Source organism: Balaenoptera acutorostrata, chromosome 12, assembly GCF_949987535.1.
Source record: "Balaenoptera acutorostrata chromosome 12, mBalAcu1.1, whole genome shotgun sequence".
NCBI classification, from domain to species: Eukaryota; Metazoa; Chordata; class Mammalia; order Artiodactyla; family Balaenopteridae; genus Balaenoptera; species Balaenoptera acutorostrata.
In genome coordinates, this window is record NC_080075.1 from 62,052,723 (window position 1) to 62,079,393 (window position 26,671).

General features: G+C 40.9%; 1 protein-coding gene across 2 annotated transcripts in view; it reads left to right on the forward strand.

Annotated features, from left to right (window-relative positions):
- The first annotated feature begins 7,186 nt into the window (after positions 1-7,186).
- Positions 7,187-26,671, forward strand: part of MAP4K3 (mitogen-activated protein kinase kinase kinase kinase 3) — a 198,489-nt gene continuing 179,004 nt past the window's right edge. For both annotated transcript variants that reach the window (XM_057558303.1, XM_057558304.1), the window contains exon 1: positions 7,187-7,559. In XM_057558303.1, coding sequence (XP_057414286.1) covers positions 7,464-7,559 — 96 coding nt within the window. In that variant the 5' untranslated portion in view covers positions 7,187-7,463. The remainder of the gene's footprint in view (positions 7,560-26,671) is intronic.

Here is a 26,671-nt window from a genome sequence, read left to right on the forward strand (position 1 = left end):
TTATTTCAATTACTTAACTGGGCTTTTATTTCTGTTGTTATTTTTGTTTTTGTTTTGTCTGTTTTGATCAAGAAAAACTCCAGTCCAGGTTTAAACCGAATTCACAGATTTTTTTCTCCAAAGAGATGAACTTTTTAGATCTATGAGCAGATTGCTTTCCTAGAGGTTTTGTAGAGAGCAGGGGTTGGACTCCTCCTAAGGGAGTAATAGCAACTAGAATAAAGCTTCTAAAGAACAGGCCAGGGCTTCCCTGGTGGCGCAGTGGTTGAGAGTCTGCCTGCTAATGCAGGGGACACGGGTTCGAGCCCTGGTCTGGGAAGATCCCACATGCCGCGGAGCGGCTGGGCCCGTGAGCCACGGCTACTGAGCCTGCGCGTCTGGAGCCTGTGCCCTGCAGCGGGAGGGGCCGCGATAGTGAAAGGCCCGCGCACCGCGATGAAGAGCGGTCCCCGCACCGCGATGAAGAGTGGCCCCCACTTGCCGTAACCAGAGAAAGCCCTCGCACGAACTGAAGACCCAACACAGCCAAAAATAAATAAATAAATAAATAAAGTAGCTATAAAAAAAAATTAAAAAAAAAAAAAAGAACAGGCCAGTAGGCTAGCACTCTGGGCAGTAATCTACCCTGGAAACACAGTGTATGTAACTGCATTTGTTCTGGGTCAACTCGATCCGATCTGGCCCAACAGTGGCCTCACTCTGTATTTGGGAACTAGAGGACAGGGCAATACCCTTTAACTGAGGGCACCTAAGGGGAGTTTTAGGCTAGATGTTACATGAAAGGGAACCAGGGAAACACTGTGCTCTGACCTATCAGGGGATAAAAGGTGAATATAGCTAGGATTTTTATCGGTAGATTATCTCAGCATCTCTTGATCTCTCACCCAGACTGTATTCAGCCTGCCCTTCTTTACAATCCTTTAGTATTTTGTCTATGTTTCACAGAGCCTACACCCATCAAGGATTCGTTGGGTCTAAAAAGATATCAATCCCCTACAGTGCAGGCCCAAGAGCACCCCCTTGAAATCCTGGCTTCTCAAGAATATAGGAGGTTCTTGTCTATCGAGACAAGGTTCTTGTCTAACTTGTTTGTCTTTGCAAGATCTCACCTGATAGCAACACGGGGTAGGTGTACTCTTATGCCCTGTTTTGTTGGTGTGTTTTATCTGCTTGGTGATGAGAAGATGCTATTTGATCTGATAAACTGTTAGCAGGAATTTTACAGTAGGATCTATAAGATCAGGTTCTTGTCCCTGGCACTTTATGGCAATGGGGGTTCAAGAACACCTCTGATGATCTGATTCAGAGGGGAGCAAACATGTTTTTTGGAGATGTTACTTGATGGAGACTCAGGGGCCAGTTGTAGTTGAGGATTATATAATTATAGATTATAATCTGATCCCCTGGAGTTGGGCAGCACAGTGGCCCTGAGTTTGTTGCAACTATAAAAAGCTGAATCAAAGTTTGGGCTACGATATAGTGTTGAGATAATAGGTAGTTATAGTCTTCCTGTAGTCAATGCTGACCAGACTGCATGTGCAATACTGAGCTCAATGTTTAGTGCCAGAGTTTAGAAAGATATTAATACATTACATGGGTCCATATGAGGGGGGTCCAGATGAAATGTATGAAGATCATGATGTACGAGAAAGGCTGAAGGGGATCTGGCAGAATATAACTAAGAGGACACACGCTGGCAGGAGAGGAACTATGAACATCAATAGTTAGGTCAGCACTGACCTCCATGATGACAAATCTAATGATACTTTTATATGTCCCTCCTCAGTCTCTCTTTGGCATTTAACACACTTGATCATTCTCTTCTTAAAATTCCCTCCTTCTTTGCTTCATTGATACTAACTGTACTAATTCTGCAGATGGTAAAATTGAATTAGAAGTGCAAGAGACTTACTTGTGGAAATAGCTGGAAGGATGAAGAGGAATGGAGGAGTAAGAGGGATGCGTCTCAGACCGCAGAGCAGCTCTGAGAAAGGCTCAGTGAGGCCAATGAGGAGCTCAGAGCAAAGACTGCTCATTAGACGACACTGCATTACATATTCTCCCATCTTGTCTCCAGTCTTGCCATCTGCCTTCAATTCATTCTCCACCTGCAGCTAGCAGAACGTTTCTAAGGCACAAGTAAGATCATGCCACTGCTGTGCTGATAACCCATCAATAGCCCCCTTGTGTTCTCAAAAATCCAAATTATTTAACACAATTTACATGCCCCTTAATGGACTGGTCCCTGTTTACCACTCTAGCCTCATCTGTTATTCACCCCAAACAGAACTACTTTCACTTCTTTGAATGTAAACTTTCTACCCTCAGTATGGAATATACTTTCTTGCCTGGCTAATTCTCTAACTTGTCTTTTAAGTCTCAGCTTAGAGTTTCCTTCCTCTGCGAAGACTTCCATAACCTGCAAAGACTAGATTCGTTGCCCTCTTATGTGATCCTGGAAACTACGTAATAAAGGGCAGGTGGAATCTTGGTTGTGCATCTACAGAGGGCAGTGAAATATCACTTGGGTGCTAAATATTGGAAATGTAATAAAAGGGACAATGTTTATATATCAGAACTTCTCTCAGGGAATATACTACATGAAATAGAAAGGAATTCTATGATAAATAGTTTGGTGTGGGTGATAGTTTTCTAAAGGGACATGATAAGCAAACATTTTCAATCTAGTCACTACCTTCACCCCCCAGCCCAACCATAGGCATTTGGAAATGCTGTTGATGTCAGTATGGCTGGGAGCAGTACTGATGGCGGGGCAGGGATGTTATAATGCTTGGGGACAGTCCCATGCAAGCAAGGACTACCCAAAATGCTAATGAAACCTCCACTGAGAAACACTGTGCTAGGACGTACGCAAGTCTGGAAGCAGAGCTGAATTGCTCAGAATAACAGAGAGGAAGCTGAGAGCTGACACCTGAGGACTTCCATCTCCACCCACTCCCCATGCAGGGTTCCACCTCACCTGTAAATAAATGCTGAGTACATGCTTTAAAAAATATCCATTTACTATCTTAAAAAAATTAAAGAAATTAAGACATTCATTTAAAGAAATTAAAAATAAATATAGGTTGAAAAAGAACCAAATTATTAGCCCGAGTGGCATCTAGTATCTTCTTCTTGCTTTGCGTCTCTGAACCTCAGTACTTATCTCACTGTCAAGAAATTATCTGAGAACTTGTCTGTAGCCCCAACTTTAGTTCAGGGACCTATTGCATTGCCAGAACCTAATATATGTTTGGCACCTAACAGATGCTCAACAAACATTTCTGAACTATGGCTCTCCAAATTTAAAAATTAGCCCTGAAATTTTTTCTAAGTTTCAACCCTAGTTTTTATTAGTGATAAATGTAAAATTTATCACTTATTCCACATTTCTATTTGAGCACCTCTAATTTAACAGATACAAAACAGAATCATCTATTTTGATCCAGTGTTATAACCCTCCCCCAAATAACCCCAGTTCCTCTTATTATGGCAAATGCTATCACCTTTTTGGGATCTTCCCAATTGTCTAAGCCAGAAACCTGCTTGTCATCCATGTCACTGTCTGCTTCCTCACCGTCCAATTATTTCCTGGTTTCCTTCCCTTTTCTCCATCCTAGGCCTCCCTGGCCTTAATTCAAGGTCTCTTATGTTATTGCATTTGCTTCCTAAATCATATCTCCATCCCCATCCTCATGACTGTCAGCCTTTAAAACATTCTAAAATGTACTCAAAATAACAGTAATTAATACTTTGTGGGATTACTGTGGTACCAGGTACCGCTGACTTTTACACGTATTTTCTTTTCGACTCTTCGTAATAGCCCCAGTTTGAAATAACTTCCCAAGGTTGTTCAGTAAGGAGACAGAGACAAGATCTGAACCCAGGTAGCCAGGCTCAGAGCTGTGTTAGGCTAGGTTATATAACCTCATGGAACTTTCTGCCATATTGTTTCACAGACATGTTTGAGTCTGATTCTTCTCCCCTGGCAGATGGCCTGGTTGTAATGAGTCTTTTCTGATTGAAGTTTGGCTCAGTATTCCTTTCCCAGAGCTGGTGGTATACTGAAAATGTGAATGGTGGCTATACGGTCAATAAACCAAAGAAGTGGATCCAATGGGTTATTAGACAAGAGGTCTTGAGGATGAAACTGAAAGCTGCGGTGGAGACCAAGGAATTTCTAAGCCACACATGCACGAGGGATGGGCTAACAGAAAGGTGGTCTGGGTATGGTGGCAACTGCTACTGTCCATCTTAGCCTTATGTGCTCCCTACTGTGTGATGCTTACGTGGCTGGATGCTTTAAGGGCCTGGGGCTAAGTGGCCAGCCTGGAGTGTACCACCTCCCCCCAGTTTGTCTGGCAAACTGAAATATTTTTCAAAATTTACTTTAGCATCATTCCTACATCTTCCTGTCTACATTTAGGTCCCTCCTTTGTTCTTCTCACAGTGTTTTGTGAAACTGCAAATTCCTTGAGGTCAGGCACCCTGGCTTTTCTTCTTTGTACTCCACACCACTAGAATCTAATAATCACTGACTCCAATTGAGTAACAGGGAGGCAGACTTTGGCTTAGCATAAGAGAAATTTTTTAAAGTATACTTTAACTACAGGCTAGTGGCTAAGAGCTTGGCCTTTGTGTCTTACTACCTCTATTCAAATTTCAGCTTTCTTTATTACCTTGAGCAGCTTAATCTGTCTGTGCCTCAAAAAATGGAGATAATAATATCTATGTCATCAAGTTGTTGTGAGAATTAAATGAGATAACACATGGAAAGTACTTGGCTCAGTTCTTGGCACCCTGTAAGCACTTGGTAATTTTAGATATTATTTTTTTATTATTGTTATGATTATTCACTAGCACTATCTTATACTGAAGCAGGGTACTTTGGAAGCAGCGAGTTCCCTTTTACTGAAGGTATTCAAGCAGCAGTAAATCCAGGAGAGATGCTGTAGAAGCAGTTTAGGACTTCTAAGGATGCTTCTAATCATAGAAGAGGGAAGTTATTTCTCTGATTCAAAGAAAGTGTGATCATTAGTGTTACTTCTAGTGAAGCTGAGGAGTGTTAGAATAGAAAAAAAGATCAGATTTGGCTGTATGTATATATTACAAACAGCAAAATATTTTAGTTTTTGTTGATTGCAAAAGCCCTTTTATTTATGTTGTAACCCATACGGCAAATCAGGCCCTTACATGCAAATCCATGTCTTTTCAAAAGGGCTAGCTTGGCCTTGCCAAAATGGAACAAACAAAACTTTAAAGACTGTTTCAGCCCTACTGAAATGTCTTTTCCCTTTGAAAGAAGTCTATTAGTGATGCAAATGCAAAGTTATCTGCAGAGATGATAATCCTCGAAAACAAAACAGTGAAACCATTAGAACGTTCTTGTGCAGCATTCAATCCTGGGAATTTGGCTTTCCAGCATTAAAAAGGCAGAAAAAGAGAGCAGAACTGGTTCCTATTTGAGATAGTTTATTAGGTCTGCTTATCTGAACCCTGGGCTAATTATCCTCATGTTTGGCTTAAGGAGGCCAAACAATTCTCCAAAAGTGGACAGGCTGAAGGAAGGCTTGCCTCTGGGCAAGTGCCTTTAACAGGCAAAAAACAGGGTCCTTAGCCATGGAATAATATTTATAGTCAGGAGTTTAATTCTCAAGATACCAGAGTCTTAAGGTCGATCCATCTAGAAGAAACCCAATGATAAGCATTCATAGGGCAGCAGTGTAAGTAATATGCTCCTAGTACTGATGCTTTAAAATAATTAAAAACTAGATAATTGAAAGTCTACTTGTATAGGTGAAGAGATGGTCATTTTCCAACATCTTTTAGTCAACAGATAGGGCAAACAACTTCTTTGAGAATTTAGTAAACATGCAATCTTACTGTAGGCAGAGATGGAAAAGATAAAAATGTACGAGGCAGTTAACTGTAAATACTTCGCTTGACTATTGTTTGATTACACTTATTTTATATTTAACAAGTTTGATAAGACCTAGTTTTTCGGGAAGCCACGAGGCCTTAGGGAATATTAACGGTCAGAAGGTGTGGTGCCTAAGGGTATTAGGAAACAGCTTCTGAAGCAAAACTCCAAAGCGGTATTGCTGAAGTGGCCATCACCTACTTACTCGATTAAAGCTTTTCGAAATGCCTAGTGGGCAGTTTATTGAGAACAGAAAATTAGCCCTTCATACCCACAGGCTTTCTTGGACAGATAATAAGAGTTGAAGCTGGTGTCCACATACATGGGATGCAAGGCTTGCAATCTGGGTCTGAAGCAGGGTGGGGCTTTGGGTAGTTAAGCTGTAGAGCTTGCGGACCATCACGGGTTGACATTTCAGGTATGAAAATGGATCTCGTCCACGCTTCACCCTTCACCCCCACCCCACCTCTCCTTTGCAAGGTTGCTAGACAGCTTGCTGGTCCCCTCCCCCTTCTTTGATAATCCAGACGCCTCTGGTGAAGGGCAAGCACTGCTTTAGTTCTGGCCTCTGGCTGCCTCCCACGCCCTCCACGCGGAAGGGCTGGCGGCCGTTTGGCGTGTTTTTCCTCCAGAGCTTCCCACGGCCTACCCACTCCACACGCCTCCCTGGCCGCCCTCCTGACCTGTCCATTTTTGCACCCTGGCAGGTCAACTCCAAGGGCCCGAGTGTCAGGGGTCACAGCAAGCACAGGCTCACTTTTTTCAGGGGATTTCCTCAGGACAACAACCCCTTCCCCGCAATCCCAGAAAGTCTGTGGGACTCGGCTGTGTCCTATGTACAGTTGCTTCTAAAAAAAAAGTTCGGGACACGGACCGTCTTGCAAATTAAAACTATACTACCTGCTTAGGATGGGGACCTGATGCGGCGACGTCAGACTTTGTCGCTGGGGAAATGAGAAGCGAATAGGAGCTCCTTTCTGCCTGACCCCCTCCGCGGTCCCGGGGGCAGGCGAGCCTTTTCTGGCACGGCACAGTGGCGGTCGCGCGCGGGTAGCTCGCGCGGGGAAGCCGCGGCCGTTTTGGCCGAGTAGGGCCCGTGGGCCGGGCCTCGCCAGGCAAGCGCGCAGAACCGGAGCGCGCACGGGGGGAGCCGCGCGCAGGGCGGGGAGCGCTCCCTCCGGGCTCGCGGCTGCGCAGTCGGGCGGGAGCCGGGAAAGGGGAGGAGGGTGGAGGAGCCGGAGTAAGGGGAGGGGGAGGAGCGGCGAAGGCGGAAGCCATGTTGGAGTTTCACCCCGAGCGAGGGGCTGCGAGCGTCCTCGGCTCCGTGTGGGTGTGACCCGGGTTCGGCGCCGCGGCGGGCTGCGGGGGGCGGGGACGGTTAGGCCGGTCGTCGTCGTCCGCGGCGGCGGCCGCAGCGTGGAGCCGGGCGATTGTGACCGCCGGGGGAGCAGGGGGCCCGCCGCGGCTCCCACTCTCCGTGTGGCCCCCTGAGCGCCCCCCCTCCCCTGCCCGGGAGGGAGGCGGGGGGCACCCGGGGCCCGCCATGAACCCCTGCTTCGATCTGTCCCGCCGGAACCCTCAGGAGGACTTCGAGCTGATTCAGCGCATCGGCAGCGGCACCTACGGCGACGTCTACAAGGTGAGGGCGAGGGGCCGCGCGCCGCTGAGGCCGTGGGGCGCTGACCCGCCGTGGGGAGGGCGGAGGGCGCCGGCGAGTCGGGACGCCCGAGTCCGCGCTGCCTGTCGGCGGGAGACGCTGGCGCCCGGGAGCGGTGGGCGAGGAGGAGCGGCGGGTGCCCAGGGCTCCGCGACCGTGCAGAGAACAAAGGGCCAAACGTTTAACCCCGAGACCTCCGGGTCCTTACCTGAGCCTCCCCCGGACGCGCATTTCCCGGGAAGCGCTGAACGGCGGCGGCCACTCTGCTCCTCTCCGCGCGGAGAGGGTCTGCGCGTTTGTTGCATTGGCAGGGTCAGTGCGACGAGCCGGACGGCAGGGGTTTGGCTTATGTCAAACCTGCATGCTCTCCACGGACCTGGGATTGTCCGCGGTGGGTTGGCAACTGCTGCCCACCAGGCCCGGCGATAGTCATTTCACTGGGCAGCGTCCATCGACAGCCCCTCAACCTTTAGCCCCTTAGCATCCGCATACCAGTTTCTTTTAATTTTCCAAGTAATGACTTTCTTTTGTAAAAGAGATCTGGTTAGCATGACTTCTTTCTTCTTTCCTCCCTTCCTCCCTTCCTCCCTTCCTCTCTCCCCCTCTCCCTTTCTTTCTCTTTTTTTCATTCTTTCTTTCTTTCCCTCCCTCCCCTCCCTTTCCTTCTTTTTTTCTTTCGAAAGAGCAACTTTTTCTCCAACTCGAATTGGACTGTGATGCCTTATTAAACTTGTTTTTGTCAGTGACACATAGGATTCAGCTTTTTTTTTTTTATAAGTGAATTGAATACTTAGGAAAGGTACTGGTTTGGCAACGTTAGAATTCAAAGCCCATTAGTAGCACAGCATTCCTGTTGTAGAGGGACCACTTCTAAATGTGGCAGATAAATCATGCTTCTCTGGCCAGCTCAACTCTTGGCCTCACAGAGACTGCCAAGAAGAGCAGGCTTGTGCCAAATGTGGCAACAGTCTTGATTTGGTTGTGTATCTTCTTACTGGTAACTGAAGTGGAGCTCCGCCTGTTTCACATAACACCTGAGGATGCACAAAGAAACTTAACTTTACTTTGGAAAGTTGAGCCTTAACTTTATTTTGCCCACCTTTAAGCAGTAGGTTTTTACTTTTACTTCACTTGTAATGCATATGGTAACTTAGATATTTAATACAGTGCAGCCAGTATTCTGCATTAGTCTTGTGGATGATGTGCTTTCCATCATCAGTTATATCACCACTTTTCTCCATAGACAACACAGGTGTCTATGTTGTCACCTATGTGACACACCTACTGTGTATAAGGTACTGTGTATCTATCTAAGCACTTGGGTTGTAGCGCTAAAAGAGAGACATGTTCCCAAGTCTTGTTTATATTTTTTGGACAAGAACAACATTAAACAACCATTTAAATAATTATTGAGTTTTCTTTCGTGCTGCAGAGAAGAGAGGATTAGGATTAGGGTTAGGAGAGTGTATAACAGGAGGATTTCATTTCCTCTGGGGAGTCAGAGGCATTGGGGAGAGGGAATTATGCCAGATAGAGGAAGCATGATCTGTGCAGGCTTGGAGGCCCCAAGGAACAGGGTGAGGATTTGAAAGAAGGCCTATGTGGCCTCAGTAGCCAGAGAGGGAGGATGACCCTAGATCATGCGGGCCTCTTTGGTCTTGTAAGGAGGTGGGACTTCTCCTTAGGACAATAAAGAGCCATTGCAGGGTTTTAAGTAGGAGAGTGAAATTAGACTTGGATTTTTACAAGCTTTACCTACTGCAGTGTGGGGAGTGGAGATGGGGGGCAGAGGTAAAGAGCAGTTAGGAGGCCATTGTAAGCATAACCATTACGGTATTGTGCTTGGAATTTGGAATTTGTAGTGATTGTGAAAGGTGAAGTGAGTGAATCCAGGTAGCTTAGAGTTGGTTAAGGGAGTCTGATTAGGGCTCCCCTGATGGCACAATGGTTAAGAATCCGCCTGCCAGTGCAGGGGACACAGGTTCGAGCCCTGGTCTGGGAAGATCCCACATGCCAGGGAGCAACTAAGCCCGTGCACCACAACTACTAAGCCTGCACTCTAGAACCCGCGAGCCACAACTACTGAGCCCACGTGGCACAGCTACTGAGCCCGCGTGCCTAGAGCCCGTGCTCCTCAACAAGAGAAGCCACCACAATGAGAAGCCTGCGCACTGCAACGAAGAGTAGCCCCCGCTCACCACAACTAGAGAAAGCCTGCACACAGCAACGAAGACCCAACACAGCCAAAAAATAATAATAATAAATAAATAAATTTTTAAAAAAGGGAGTCTGGTTATATTGAGATGAAAAGTTAACTGAAACTTTGCTAATGTGTCAGACTTAGGTGGCAGTGTAGACAGTAAGTTCTTTTTCAGTTCTTTACAAGAATAATTGGCCATGTATTTACTATATTTAGAAAAAACAGCTGGTAGTTAAGCCACATGATTAAAACGTAAAAAAATTAAGGCCTGTAATTTCCTAAGGACATCTAAGTGCAGTGCAGGTATAAGTTGATTAATCTTGTCATCTGTTTAAAATAATGATAATGGAAACTAACATTTATAGAGTGCTTATTACTTGCCAGGCACTGATCGAAGACTTCTCCATGTATTACCTCAATCCTTACAACAGCCCAATGAAAGAGATGCTGTTATTAAGTCCATTTTGCATCAGAAGAAACTAAGGCACAGGGAAGTTACAGTAACTTGCCAAGGTTCATAGGTGGCAAAGCCAAAATGTGAACCAGTTTGCTCTAGCTACTGTGTCCTTAACCAGCATATGGGCAGATAATGTATTATCGAATTTCCAGTGGGGAAACAGAGGCACACACTTAGTTTAGCAGGTTAGTTGCAGCCACACTCTGAGTTAGAGTGGACCTTTAAGTAGTAGTTAGAATACCTAACTCCTGCTGTGCAGCCAGGCCTCACTGTTTTTGTGGAGTCTGCCAAGTGGACATCAGATAATAGATGCTTGATCCCTGCCTGCCAGACTCTTCTAATATCAGGGGCCCAAAGCAGAGAAACTCTGTGTGGTTTTTGGCATCATATCCCGTTTGCTGAATGACCCAAAGCTTAAACTATTTGTATTTTTGTCTGTACATAGTCATGTTCATGCTATAAAGATAACAGATTTTTTTGTAGTTTGCTGTTTTCGATTTTCATTATTTATACAAATGGTGTTGATTAGGGAGGAGTGCCTTAAAGAATTTTTTTCAAAAGCCAGTATATATAATTTGCTCCTTAATTTGTCAGTATTTAGGTGCTAAAAATGGAATGATACGATTAAGTAAATAAGTTAGAGGCCTAATTATTTATAGTCATTCTTAAAAGGTTGGTGTTTTAAGGGATTTTTATTTTGAAAACTATATCCTATGCAGTGTAATAATATGCTTATTATATTTAAGGTGGCATGGTTTAGTTAAAAAGTATTGAGCTAGGATGTGGAAGATCTAGAATTTATTAGCTCTTTGGCCTTATAAAATCACTTAGCCTCTCAGAGCTGTTTTGTTGTGAAGGTATTATTACCATCATATGCCCTTCTGTTTATGGTGTTGACTTGTTTCACTCAACAAATACGTTTTAATTTTTTTGAGGCCAAAAAAATGCAAATATACATTTCCTCTGCACTGTCTTAAAGTACATGAAAATATAGTTTGAAAAGAAAAGTCTTACGTACTTTTAAATGTCCTGTAACTCTGGGTTTTATCTGTCAGATGAACTATCTGTAGCAGGAGTTACTTAGGGACTTGGGAGTTGACAGCTAGAAAGGGCTCTGTGGTTGAGCCTCAGGGGGCCCATGAAACCCTTGGAAATTTATAGGCTTAATGTTGTATGTGTCTGTGTTTTTCTGGAGAGATGGCTTTTGGTATTCATTACATTCTCAAAGAGTTCCATGATCCCAAAAAAGAAGAGAATGAATGATCTATAGGTTTGTCACTTGAAAGCGATTACTTGGAGAAGTTAGGTCTTTGTATACCATATCACATTATCAACATTTATCAATATTAGTATGATTTTCACATGCATTATGCTATTTTCTCTCAGGCAGTTATCCAGTTTAATTTGTATTATTCCTACCCTTAGAGTCTTCATTTCCAGATGTTTTTCTATATTTATTGCTAGAGAGACGATACTAAAGCTAGAGATAGGGTAAGGCAGGGTTGTTTTGAAGTACTGGTCTTCATGTGTTTCTCAGGGAATATCTCATCTGGTCTTGTGGCGTTAGCCTTGTCCCTGTGAACGACTCCCAGATGCCTCCAGCTTGTGCCTTCTGAGTTCTAGCCCATTATCTCCAGCTGACAAATGGAGACAATGTCAAAAGCCCCAGTAGTGTCAGTTTGCTAAGGCTTGAAGCCTTGGAATCATCTTCTACTTCCAGAGTGGACTTCATAAGCATTTTCCAAACTGTGACCAGGGAACTTCCCTGGCAGTCCAGTGGTTAGGACTCTGCACTTCCACTGCAGGGGGCACGGGTTCGATCCCTGGTCGGGGAACTAAAAAGATCCTGCATGCTGTGGGATGCAGGCAAACAAACAAACAAACAAAAAACTGTGACCAGGGTGCTCCAGGGAAAGCAGTACTATGAGTGTATCAGAGACCGAGAAGTCCTATGGTAAAGAAACCTGGTAAACTTTGCTTAACCCAGCAAACTCCAAAGTTACTTGACGATGGGATTCTTCTCTGTAATACTGAGTGCTTGTCCTTAGAACTGGTGTCTTGTAGAAGATGCTTTGGAAATGTTGATATTGATTTTATCTGTGTGTGTTTGGAAGCCATTCCCTCTGAAGCAGAGGCTATAATGTGGCTAAGCTCCAAGGTAGCATTCACATGGTGAACTGTGTAAAGAGAGACTCTGAAAGCTGACAGGAGAAAAATTGAAGGTTGGACAGTGAAATCAGGAAATTAATTTGTATGTTCAAGTGTTTAGTGAATTATGTGTTGACTTGTTTGTAACTCTGCGTCTTTCATGGTATTCTGATTAATATCATCAAACACTAATTCTTTCATTATAGTCAGGATTTATAAGAACTTTTCTGGAAAACTCAGTTCTGAAACCTCGCCTCTTGTGAGGGACATGAAGACTTTAAGCATTTAGAAAAGAACAGCTGAAGGAAAATAAAACATGTGTATCCGGATTATGCCCGTTTTTACTTTCATGGAGGACAAAGTCTAGAGGGATCAGAGGAAGTGGTCCTAAACTTCAGAATGATTGTTTGAGTATTTAAGGTAAATTAAGGTAGAGTTTCCGCATATCAGTAGTTATTTGAGGTGGAAAATGACAGTGGAACAGATTGTGGGATAATTTCTGTAGATACAAACAAACAGCTTACCTGACTTTGATATGGATCTGATTCCCTAAAGGAGGTACTTACCTCCAAGATTTGATTTGTATGTATATTTACTTGTGAAACAACATCTAATTATTTTGTATTGAGAATGAATAGTTATTCTGTCATGAGAGTCCATTTAACATTCATCCTACACTGAATAGCTGTAATATGAAAGGAAAGGTCCTAGGGACTGTGTGTGGAGTAGGAAAAATGACAAAACTTGGTACTTTATTTACAGGGACATAAATTGTGAACCTACTTTTAGCTATCATAGTTTGAGATCAAAACCGTGTTGAGGGCTTCCCTGGTGGCGCAGTGGTTGAGAATCTGCCTGCTAATGCAGGGCACACGGGTTCGAGCCCTGGTCTGGGAAGATCCCACATGCCGCGGAGCAACTGGGCCCGTGAGCCACAACTACTGAGCCTGCGCGTCTGGAGCCTGTGCTCCGCAACAAGAGAGGCCGCGATAGTGAGAGGCCCGCGCGCCGCGATGAGGAGTGGCCCCCACTTGCCACAACTAGAGAAAGCCCTCGCACAGAAACGAAGACCCAACACAGCCATAAATAAATAAATAAAAATAATTAAAAAAAAAAAAAAAAAAACCGTGTTGATTTCCTCTTTTCTAGCACATTAAATCTCTAACTGGCTGAGAGATTGTCTTGACACTCCATAATCTAGACAACCGACCTCTCTGTAGCACAGCATAGTGATTTTTTTTAACATCTTTATTGCAGTATAATTGCTTTACAATGGTGTGTTAGTTTCTGCTTTATAACAAAGTGAATCAGGTATACATATACATATATCCCCATGTCTCCTCCCTCTTGAGTCTCCCTCCCACCCTCCCTATCCCACTGCTCTAAGGTGGTCACAAAGCACTGAGCTGATCTTCCTGTGCTATGCGGCTGTGTCCCAGTAGCTCTCTATTTTACGTTTGGTAGTGTATATTCAGCACAGTGATTTAAGAGCAGGTTCTGGAGGCAGACTGCCTAGTTTCACCACCCACTAGCCAATTACCTCATCCTTCTCTCTGTGCCTCAGTTTCCTCAGTTGTAAAATGGAGATGCTTAGAAAAGTACTTGGGGGACTTCCCTGGTGGTCCAGTGGGTAAGACTCCGCACTCCCAATGCAGGGGGCCTGGGTTCGATCCCTGGTCGAAGAACTACATCCTGCGTGCGCGCTGCAACTAAGAGTCTGCATGCTGCAACTAAGAAGCCCGCGTGCCGCAACTAAGACCTGGCACAGCCAAAATAAATAAATAAATAAAGATAAAAAGAAAAAAAAGAAAAGTATTTGGGACAGTGCCTGTCACATAATACTCAGTAATTGTTAATTGTCAGTAATACTGTTTATTATTATGTATTTCTCCTGCTCCTGTCTTCCTAACCTGCTCTGCTCATGCTGCTGCCTCTGGTTTTACACTTGCTGTCTGTGCTTGAACCCATCCCGACCCAGTATCTGTATGGTTTGTTTCTTCATCTCCCTCAGGTCTCAGCTCAAATGTCACCTTTTTTTTTTTTTTTTTTTTTTTAAGAATATTTTGATGACTCCAATTTTTTTTTTTATAGTTACTTTATTTATTTATTTATTTATTTATTTTTTGACTGTGTTGGGTCTTCGGTTCGTGCGAGGGCTTTCTCTAGTTGCGGCAAGTGGGGGCCACTCTTCATCGCGGTGCGGGGACCGCTCTTCATCGCGGTGCGCGGGCCTTTCACTATCGCGGCCCCTCCCGTTGCGGGGCACAGGCTCCAGACGCGCAGGCTCAGCAGTTGTGGCTCACGGGCCAAGTCGCTCCGCGGCATGTGGGATCTTCCCAGACCAGGGCTCGAACCCGTGTCCCCTGCATTAGCAGGCAGATTCTCAACCACTGCGCCACCAGGGAAGCCCCAAATGTCACCTTTTAATGTGCCCATTCCTTATCATCCTATAGAAACAGCTCCTCCCCACTTCTGTCTTTACCAGGGACGGATCCAGATTTTGTAGGCCCTGAACTTTATACAGTAATTTGGGTACCCTCGTTGAGAAAACAAATAAATTAGAATAAAAAGTTTGGTGTGAAAGTGAATAATTATTTAGAGTTAGAAAAGATGTCCCAACAAAATGCTGTTACCTTAGAGTCAGGTCCCTTTCTTCTGAGGTCTCTTTAGGCATTTAATCAAAAATGCTATCGTGCAGTAGTGCTTCCTGATAGCCACCGGGCTTCTCTTCCCCACCAACAACATTCTACGTGTCCCAGTAACGCTCAGCGCTCATAGAGGCCCGGGGAAGTGAGGAGGCCTGAACTGTAAGTTTTATTAGCTTTGTAAAAAATTCAGCTTTGCCTCTTACTCTCCCTAATTTTCACTGTGGCATGTATCACCTTACATTTATTTGTTTATTGCCTTTCTTCCCCCACTAGAGTGTAAGTCCAGGAAGCTGGTGGTTTTGTTTTGTTCATGGCTGTATCCCCAGAACCTAGAAAAGTGCCTAACACGTATTTAGACTCTCAGTAAATATTTGTGGAATGAATGAATGAACTGGCATGAGAGGAGCAAACCATGTGCTACTACCTAAGTTTAGAGGAAGGAGATCATTATTTCTGGTTGGGAGAAATCATAGCAGGTTTTAAAGTGGAGATGACATTGGGCTTGACCTAGATCTCTGGCCATAGTGGGTATAGAATGAATTAAACATTGTGGTTTATTATTAGGCCTAAACTAAATCAGTAGGTTTAATGTATCTTCTGCATGATAAGCAATGTTCATAACTTATATGCATATGAGAATACTCTGTCATTTTAAAGTAAAGACATTTAGTGACTAGTGAATATATATAGCTATTACATACTGGTTTTTGTTTTTTGAAAATATGATTAAATTGGACTTCTAATCAGGAAGAGGACTTTGTTCACCAATACCAAAAGGCCTTAGATTTGAGAGATGAAATCATGTTTGTTTTCTACTTTTGTTTTTTACAGTTTTTTTGGTTCTGGAAGATGCCATGTTTCAGAGATCCAGCTGCCTTGACCTGAGATTTTAGGTTTGGATTCTTAATGTGACAGTGTATCACCTCCCTTAGTCCTTAAAGTCTATTGGAAAAGTCTTAGATTTGACCGTAAATTTAGGTATGTCCAAAGAAGACTTTCTTTAGTTTGTTTAAACTCTTCTTAGAAGCTTGAGATGGTAAGAAAATTCTTTCTGCGTAAATCATCCACCTTCTGCTCCAAGAATCTTCTCTGCATTGCCTATAAACTAAAGTACACACCTTTTTTTTTTTTAAATTGAAGTATAGTTTCTGTACAATATTATATAAGTTACAGGTATACAATATAGTGATTCAAAATTTTTAAAGATTATACTCCATTGGTAGTTTAAGCCTGACGTTCAAGGCATTGTCCTTTTTGCTCTCTGGGCCCTTACGATGAGAAGGTTTAGATTGGAGGAGGCAGGGAGAGAGGAGGAAAGCAGAGGAGGGAATAGGGACTGGGGGTGCTTTCCAGGTGAGCGTTTAACCACAGGAGTAAAGGGTTGGAGACTGAAAGGGAGGATTAAGTAGCATGGAAGACTTGTGTTGGGGAGCATGGAGAAGTAAAATTTGCTAGATAAGGCAGGGCCAATTTATAAAGTTCTTGAAAGCCAGGTAAAATTGTGTAGATAGGAAGTGACAGGATGTTGGGAACACTAAGGCTTTTGTACAAGAAGTAATAATGTTGAAAGTGCCCAGGATTATTCTGGCAATCGTAATGAGAGTGGATCAGAGAGGAAGGACAGAAATATCTGTTAAATAGAGTCTGTTTCAGAATCCTTTTGTACTCTTAAAAATTATTGAGAACACCAAAGTTGTTTATGTTAATTATATCTATTGCTATTGACTATATTAGCAATTATACCTGAGAAATTTTTTTAAATATTAATTTATTAAAAAGAATAATAAACCTATTACATGTTAACATAAATGACATTTTCATGAAAAATAACTATTTTCCAAACAAAAATTGAGTGAAGGGAGTGGAATTGTTGTACATTTTGCAAATCTCTTTAATATTTGGTTAAATAGAAGACAGCTGTTTGTCAGATGTGTTTCTTCATTCATCCTATTGGGATATTTTGTTTTGGTTGACATGTGAAGAAAATCTGGTCTCTCACATGTATTTATTTGGAAAAGGAGAATATTTTAATAGCCTTTTCAGGTAATTGTGGGTATTTTCCTCTTATACATTCTACACAACTTGACAATTAAAAGTTAGTTGCAATGTAGAATCCAAGACCTACCATTATGGTAAAACACTTATTATTGGTCTCTGACTTAAAATGGATCATTTTTACCCACGTATGATTTTTTTAACATCATGCATTGGTCATTTAGGAAATATGGATTCATGATGTTATCCAGATCTTCCCAAAGTTGCCATGTTTCATTACACAATATCATAAATCATCACTCATCTCATCAGAAAAGTCTTAAAGTATTGATGGTAGATAAAAGTTTTCCAAGATTCAAATTTCTCTTTGAAAGTGCTAAATGCATCACATGCAGCAAATACTGTTGTTTTTCATTGAACTGACAGGTTCATTTAGTTTATTTTCAAGAAAATGTCAGATACCTAAACATGAATAATCATGGTTTGTCAGCTGTTCTCTCAAGTAAAAACAGTGTTCTGTGGAAAAAGTGGCTTCTTCGGTTTGCAACTCAATCACCGGTGCTGTTCCTTGAGATAAACCAGTGTACTTGGTATGCAGAAGTGTTTATGCATTTCATCAAATAGAATATTAAAATGATAAGTAAGGGTCAAGATTTAATAAAATTAATAATGTTTATGCTTCAATAAGGGCATTCTTAAGTGAAACTGGCTTTTTTTTTTTTCCCCAGCGAGTGCATGGCAGTGAAGAATACACTTGACTGCTATACATTGTGGGTCTGCTGCCTTGATTTGTGCTAAGGCACCAGCAGTTTTACCACCGTTGCTTTTGTATTATTAGTACAAATGTCAACACAGTGAAAGGGGGCCAATAACATTTCAGTATTATTATGAAAATAGTTTTGACTTTTCAGACCCTTAGAAAGGAATCCCAGGGACCTCCACAGTTCTCCTCCACAGAACTGTGCTAGAAGATTATGTGGCGTAAGCTGAGGGTAAGGTGAGTGGTGATGGATCAGACAAGGCAAACAGTAGTGAAGAACAGAAAGGAAGAACAGATAGGTGAGAAGCATCTTGGAGAGAAATTCGACAGGGCTTTGTGGAGAAATACAGGGATGGAGAGAGATGATTCAGAGAGGACTTAACAATTTTAAGCCTGATTGAAGAGCACGTAGTTGGTGCTTTATAAATACGTGTTTAAATCAGTTAATAGTGGGAGAATGGCATCAGTTACAAAGACAGTAAAGTTGAGAAGGGGGAGCTCTGACAGAGTTTGGAATTTCTGTTAGAAAATAGGTATCTGTGAGGTTTTTTTCTTTTTTCATTATTTTCTTACTGTGGTTACTCTAAAGAAACAGTAGTAATAATTACTTCCCTTCATTTTTCTGTGGAGAATAACAATTCTTTAGCAGTGTCTTTAGACTAATAGAGGCTGATAAGAGCCAGAACCTTTCTCCCAGCTCTTACTGAGGGATTACCAGGAGGACGTGCAAAACATGTCCTCCTATTGAAGAAAAATGCTACAGATTGGGAGGGTAGTTGGTATAGGGGATTAGTGAACGGAACAGTAAAATATAAGCTAGCTATTTTTATTCTGGCATAAATTTGACAAGTGTTTTATATTCTGATTATAACATGTACATTTTTAAAAGAAAAAATAGACAATAAGAAAACTATAAGAAAACAAAATGATGAGTAATCTTACTCCCAAGAGGTGGATACTCTTAGTATTTTGATGTTTCTTTGTAGACAGATATTTTAGAAAACTTGTATGTTGTTGCATATTTTTAAAATTAAATTATGGCTTACTTAGAGTGAATGCACAGATCTTAAATCTTTCAGTTTGACATATATACAGCTGTGCAATCCATGCCTTTATTAAGGTAGAACATTTCCTTAACCTCAGAAAGTTCTTTTATGTCCCTTCCCAGTCATGCTGTCCACCCTCTTCCCCCCAGCCATTGCAATCACTGTTCTGATTTCTATCACTATAAAAGCTGTTCTAGAACGTGATATAAATGAATCACAAATGGATTACCTTGGCACCTTTGACAAAAATCAATTGACAGTACATCTGTAGGTATATTGCACTCTGTCTTGTCCTGTTGAGCTGTTTGGCTATATTTTCAGCAATACCTCAGTCTTGCTTACTGTAGCTTCATAGAAAGCAAGCCTTGAAATCAGGTAGTGAGTCCTACAACTTTATTCTGCTTTTTCAAAATTGTTTTATCGTTTCTAGGTCCTGTATTTTTACCATACACATTTTAGAATCAGCATTTCAGTTACATGAAAAAGCCTTCCAAGATTTTACTTTTTATTTTAAAGTAATTGAAAACTCATAGGAAGTTGCAAAAAAAGTACAAAGAGGTCACGTGGACCCAACACCCAGCTTCCCCCAGTGGTGATATTTTTGCCTAACTATAGTGCATTATCAAAACCTGGAGGTTGATTGACACAATGCAATTAACTAGACCTTAGTCAGATTTCATCATTTTTTGCATGCACTCATTTTTTTCATGCCTGTGTGCATAATTTTGTGACATTTTATCATGTATATAACCTACTGGGATTTTATTGGGATTATGTGGGATCTGTAGCTCAATTTGTGGAAAATTGAGATATTAACAGTATTGAGTCCTTTGATCTGTGAATACAGTATCTCTCTCCATTTACTTAGCTCTCCTTTAACTTATTAATGTGCCTTTTTTTCTTTTTAATTTATAAATTTCATCCTTCGCCTTTTCTACTAATATTGTAGTAAAAGATAACTATTATGTAATACTTCTTCAAAGTGGTACGGTAATTGTAATGTGAGGCACATTTTCAGTTTTTATTAAAATCTTCATTGTACTAGTGGTGTCTGACTTCCTTTGATTTAACCTTGAACATTTTTAGCCCTGAGCATATGGACTCTTTTTAAAGTTGGCAAAATGAAAACAGGGGAAATGACTATTTAAAAAGCTATCCACTTCATCTATATTATCTAAAGATTAAAACAAAGTCCTTAGAACCTGATTTGTTTTTATGTATGAGATGTATCTGTTTATTGGTGCATATTTTGCAAATTTAATATTTTTTGTGCTTATTAAAGGAAAATAAAGTTTTCTTCGTCCTTAAGTGAAAAATAAACAACATTGTGCTTGATTGTTTAGGAGATCCTAAAGAATTTCTTTCTTATCTTGAGGAGCTTATGATCTGATTTGAGGAAACAAAATATGCCTAAATGGAACATCTAAAGAACATTTATAAGGCAGTATTTTAACAATTAAAAGAGCAATCACATGTTTTAAATACTACAGAAATTCAATTTAACGGAAAGATGAGTTGGTGTTAATTTGATAAAGATTTTCTGGAAGAGTGAATCTGATCTGGGAATCAAAGAAATGGGTTTTCAGTTGTAGAGAACCTTTCATTTATAGAGAACCTTTCATTTGTGAGGGAAGCCATTCCAAAAGAGTAGATATGGATAAAAATACAGCTGTGGGACAGAAATGGGCAAAGAGATAATAGACATTCTGACTAAAGCAAGGGTCCACATTTTTGAGATGTGATAGATAATGTTTCAAATATCCAAGCTCCAGACAAACAAATGCTTGGAGAACGTGCAACTCATTTGATTTACAGTATAATATTTTCCAAATTCATCAGGGCCTCTCTTGTCTTTCTGATCTTCTTGTGTCACTATTTGGATGGTATCAGTAAGTTTTATTTCCCCCCTTTCCCCTCTGTTGGGTTAAAAGTTATGCATTTTATTTTTATACTTTTGGTGTCAAATTTCAATATGCATAATAAGCTAGTACATCTCTCTCTGTTCCCTTTCTGGTCAGTACATGGACTTGGGAATGATTCAGTTCAGTTACCACCTTCCTATTTTGTGTTGTTGTCTGTTATTTTGGTTCTATGTTGCTTTCTTGTCTCCCAGATGAGTGTTTATTATCATTGTTTTATACATACAGTGCTGTTTTACGGCCACCCATATGTGTTTTCAATTTCTTTGCTCACCATTGTTTCTTGGCATCTTGCTCCGTCATTCTGGCTTCAGTTTTCTTCTTCCTGGTGAGCATTATTTGGTAAGGTTCTTCCTCCCTCCCTCCCTCCTTTCGACTGTGTAAAGGTAAACTCAGTCTCTTTTTTTCAAAAATGTCTATTTTGTCTTTTAATCATAATTTAGTGTAGTGTAACTAAGTTGACAGTTATTTTCTCTCAGAACTTTGAAGATATTCTGTTGTTAATGTTACATTCTTTGAAGATAGTCTGTTGTCAATTTAATTGTTGTTCCTTGTAGGTAGCTAATCAGTGTTTTCTTTCTAATTGTCTTTTAAGAATTTTTTTCTTTGACTCTGGTGTCCTTCAGTTTTACATTGATGTTTCTAGATAAGGATTTAAATAAAAATATTTGTTGTTTTTCTTTAAAGAGTAACTTGTTTCATCAGTCCTGGAAAATTGTAAGCTGGCGTGTCTTTGACTATTATTTCTTTCCTATCTCTCTGTTGTTCTTTCTTTAGAACTCCTATTGTATACTTTTCCTTCTATTTCTTCATGTCTCATAATGTCATGATTTTTTCAGCTCTGTATTCTGTCTTGTATTATGGTTCATATCTTCAGTATCTTCACTTGTATCTATGTCTCATCTGCTATTCAAAATATCTGTGACTTTAAAAAAAATAGAAGAATAATATAAAGAACTCTTATATACCCTTTTCCAAATTCAGTGGTTAACACTTTGCCACATTTGCTTTATCATTTTTTTCTTCTCTCTCTCTCTCTCTCTATATATATATCTACACACATACTGTTTTTCTCTGAACCATTTGAGAGTAAATTACAGACATCGTGCTCCTTTACCCATACACAACTCAATGTATATTTCTCTAAATACATATTTTCACTTAAATAAAACCACAGTACAGTTATCAAAGTCAGAGACTTTTAATATTAATATAATACTATTATCTATAGACCTTATTCAGATTTCTATCAATGGTCTTAATAATGTCCATAAGAGCATTTTTTCCTCCTAGTTCAGAAACTAATCCAGGATCATAGATTGCTTTTAGTTTTCAATCTCTTTTCATCTAGAATAGTTTTTTAGCCTTTCTTTGTTTTTCTAGACACTGATATTTCTGAAGAGTATGTGTCATTTATTTTGTAGAATGTCCTTCATTTTCAGAGTGTCTGGTGTTTCCTTTTGGTTAAATTCAGGTGACACATTTTGGGCAGAAAAGCATGTAAGTGATGATGTGTACTCAGTGAATCATATCAGGAGGCACATGATGTTGATATGTCCCATTATTATTATTATTTTTTTTAATATCATTCTTACCACCACCAACTTTTTTTTAAATTTATTTATTTATTTTATTTTTGGCTGCGTTGGGTCTTTGTTGCTGCGCACGGGCTTTCTCTAGTTGTGGCGAGCGGGGGCTACTCTTCATTGCGGTGCGCGGGCTTCTCATTGTGGTGGCTTCTCTTGTTGTGGAGCACGGGCTGTAGGCGCACGGGCTTCAGTAGATGTGGCGGTGGGCTCAGTAGTTGTGGCTCACGAGCTCTAGAGCGCAGGCTCAGTAGTTGTGGCGCACGGGCTTAGTTGCTCCTGCAGCATGTGGGATCGCCCCGGACCAGGGCTTGAACCCGTGTCCCCTGCATTGGCAGGCGGATTCTTAACCACTGTGCCACCAGGGAAGCTCCGATATGTCCCATTATTAATGTTAGTTTTGATCACTTGGTTAACTTGGATCTGCCAAACTTCTTCACTATAAAGTTGCTATTTTTTTCCCTTTTGTAATTATTATAATAAGTAATTTGTGGGGAGATACTCTGAGACTATATAATATCTCCTTCCTCACCTAACTTACACCCATTAGTTTTAGCATCCATTGATGAATCTTACTTGAATTATTAACTATGATGGTTGCAAAATAGTGGTTTTCTAACTCCATTAATTTCTTCTATATTTATTGGTTGGCATTCTGTTGTGATCTTTTACTTCTTGATTTATTTATTTTTGGACTTACGGATTCTTATTTTATTCATTGGGTTCCAATTAATCGCTGTCACTTGTTTTGATGGTCAAACTATTTAAGCTTTAGTTAGCTGGATTCTGTCTTAGCTCAGGCTGCCAAAACAAAATTCCATAGACTGGGTGGCTTAAACAACAGAAATTTACTTTCTCACAGTTCTGGAGACTAGAAGTCTAGGATCAAGGTGTGCCAACACGATTGGTTTCTGATGAGGGCTCTCTTCCTGGTTTGTAGATGGCCCTCATCTGGTTTCTTACTGTGTGCTCACATGGCAGAGAGGGAATGAAGCTCTCTTGTGTCTCTTCTTTTAGGGCACTAATGCCATATGAGGGTCCCTACCCTCATGACCTCTTCTAAACCTAATTATCTCCCCAAGGCCCTGTCTCCAAACACCATCACCTTGGGATTAGGGTTTCAACACATGAATGGGGGGAGGGGGGAGACACAGTTCAGTCCATAGCAGATTCAGTTGCTTTTTAAATTTTAATAATTATATTTCGAGAAATTATATTTCTTTTTCAAGTCTGTATTCTTTTTGCATAGTTTCTTGTTCTTAGAGTTTTGACCCTTTTTTATAACTTTGATTATTTTAACATAGTTATTAACATTCTCTTTCAAATTACGATTCTGTCTTTTCAAATTGGGGGGGATGTTAATCTTTCTGTGTGTTGGTTTGTTGTGTTTGCTGACTCTCACTTGTGGATTTTTATTTTAATTTTGAATTCATCTGAAATTTCTCTAAGAATCTTTTGTGGCTTAAATTATGGGAGTGTCCTTACAAAAGAGTTTTGCTTTCACTCCTATCAGGAACCTCATGAGTCTCATTGGTCTGGGACTAATCTTTATGTTAAGGGCTCAGTTTGGAATTTCCCACACCTCATGGGTAATGCAGATTTGAACCCCAGACCCAAATGAGTAGCAGGCTCTTGGTTTTGAATTCTTTAAGGGGCTTTGTTCTTTCCTCCCTGCCTTAAGCATCTGTGTACAGAGGTTTTTGTGTGGACATAACTTTTCAACTCTTGGGTAAATACCAAGGAGTGCAGTTGCTGGATTGTGTGGTGAGACTATGTTTAGCTTTGTAAAAAACTGCCAAACTTTCTTCCAGAGTGGCTGTACTGTTTTGCATTCGCACCAGCAGTGAATCCTGTTCCTGTTGCTCCACAGCCTTACCAGCATTTGGTGTTGTCTGTCTTTTGGATTTTGGCTATTTTTAATAGGTGTGTAGTGATTATCTTGCTGTTTAATTGCAGTTGCCTAGTGACGTTGATCATCTTTCCATGTGTTTATTTGTCATCTGTTTATCTCATTTGGTGAGTTGTCTGTTCAGATCTTTTGTCCTTTTTAAAATTGGATTGCTTGTCTTCTTATAGTTGAGTTTTAAGGGTTCTTTGTATATTTTAGATACAAGTCCTGTATCAGATACGCATTTTGCAATTATTTTGTGCCATCTGTGGCTTGTCTTTTCATTCTCTTAACAGTGTCTTTAGCAGAGCAGAAGTTTTTAATTTAGTGAAGTCCAGCTTATTGATTATTTCCTTCATTGATCGTGCCTTTGGTGTTATCTAAAAACCCATTGCCAAACCCAAACCAAGGTCACCTAGGTATTCTCTTCTAGAACTTTTGTAGTTTTGCATTTGACATTTAGATCTATGATTTATTTGAGTTGATTTTTGTGAGAGGTGTTAAGATCTGTGTCTAGATTTTTTTTTTTTTTTTTGCATGTGGATATCCAGTTGTTCCAGTACCATTTGTTGAAAAGATCATCCCTTTTCCATCTAATTGCCATTGTTCCTTTGTCAAAGATCACTTGACTGTATTTGTATGGGTCTATTTCTGGGTTCTTGTGTTAGTTTGCTGGGCTGGCAAAACAAAGTATCACAGACTGGATGGCTTAAACAACAGAAACTTACTTTCTCGTAGTTCCTAGTTCTGGAGGCTAGAAGTCTGAGATCAAGGTGTCAGCAGGGTTAGTTTCTTCTGAGGTCTTTCTCCTTGTCTCATAAATGGCTGTCTTCTCCTGGTGTCTTTACATGGTCTTCCCCCTGGAACTGTCTGTGTTCAAACAAGGGTAGTTTGAGATTATTAAAGAGTGGTAATTTGGAGTCAGATATAGCATAGAAGTAAAGGAAGTAAGGACTGGGAGTCCATTGAGTCTAGTTAGGAGGACGTACTTGCTGTCTATAGAGTTGTTTTCTGGAGTGGTTGGAATGGTTGGCAAAGTATCCTGTTTACAAGTGATTCAGAAGGTAAGAGGAGGTGGTGACATCTTCTCTAGTCTCTTGTTGGGGAGGTTGATCCTGTTACTTCCTCCTAGTACCATATCATTTATATCCTTCTCTTAGTGTGTTCCCCTGGAGTACTTATTGAGCATCTCTGCTGAGCTCTGTACTATGGCTGATGCAGATGATGTGAGCCCTCTTCTCAAGGAGGTGGCAGACTAGGTATGGGCATAGTACTAAGTAATTTAATTACAGCATTAACTTGGAGCATTCTTTGATTATGTATTGAGTTATGTGATTCTTGATAGACGTTCAGAAGATCAGAAAATGATTGCAGTCCATGGCCAAATAGAAAAGGCTTTTTAGAAGAAACAGAATGAAAGCTGGGCTTTAAAATGTGATTTAGATTTAAATTGGTGAAGTGGAACGACATTGTAGTTGAGGTGAATATTGGAAAATGAAGACCTGCTAGGGGGAGGAATAAGTAAGAAGGGATCATGCAGGAAACAGGTCAGACTGCATCAAATGATTTGTATTGGAGAATAATGGAGAATATTGAATATTAATAACAACAATAATTATAATAATAGCAAATAGTGTTTCTGGAGTACTTACTATGTACTAGGCATGCCCCTGTGTAAACAGTGCCTAAACAATCCAAGGGTGAATGGTAATGATGTGAATTAGATTAATGACAGGGGAAGTTTTGGGCATAGGTGGCCTGGAGAGATGGGAAACTTGAGTAGAGTAGAGTTAGATTTTGGACAGATCGATTGAGAGAATATATTTAAGTAGAAAGGTGTTGTCCCATTACCCTCCCCATCCCCATCCCTACCCCCACCCCCTGCAGTGGTAGACTAGCAGATTTGAAGGGACCAGTGGGGACATATGGTAAAGAAGGAAAGAGTGCACATGAGAACAAGAATTCTTCAGTGATGGGAGCCAAGAGAAGGGACATCTTTTGCCTGGAGTTTTCAAATGAAGAAGAGCTCTCATCTGACTTCCTCCTCACCTTTAATGTCTAAGGGATTCAAAGAATTCAAGATTCATGGTTTCAGTCTTTCTTTTGAGGTGTCATATTTGAATGAGTGAGTGAAATATGCCATGAAAGACCTATGCTGTAAGTACACATGTATGTGAAAGTTATGGTCTTTAGGAAAAGGTTTGGTATTACAAGTTACTGAATACGTTCTAGTTGAAACAGTTAAGAATAATGGAGAGATAGTAAGAGATTACCCACCATTGTTGTTATCAGAGTTTTCTTTCAACACCTGTGCCTCCTTAAAATCGTTTTTTGGGTTCCTGTATTCCTTTCAGTGCCTCAGGAATTGGTGACTTATGATCTCCCACTGTCCCTACACAGGAAGATTCACACTTCTCTCCCTCCATGTCATCCTTAGGAGGTGACAC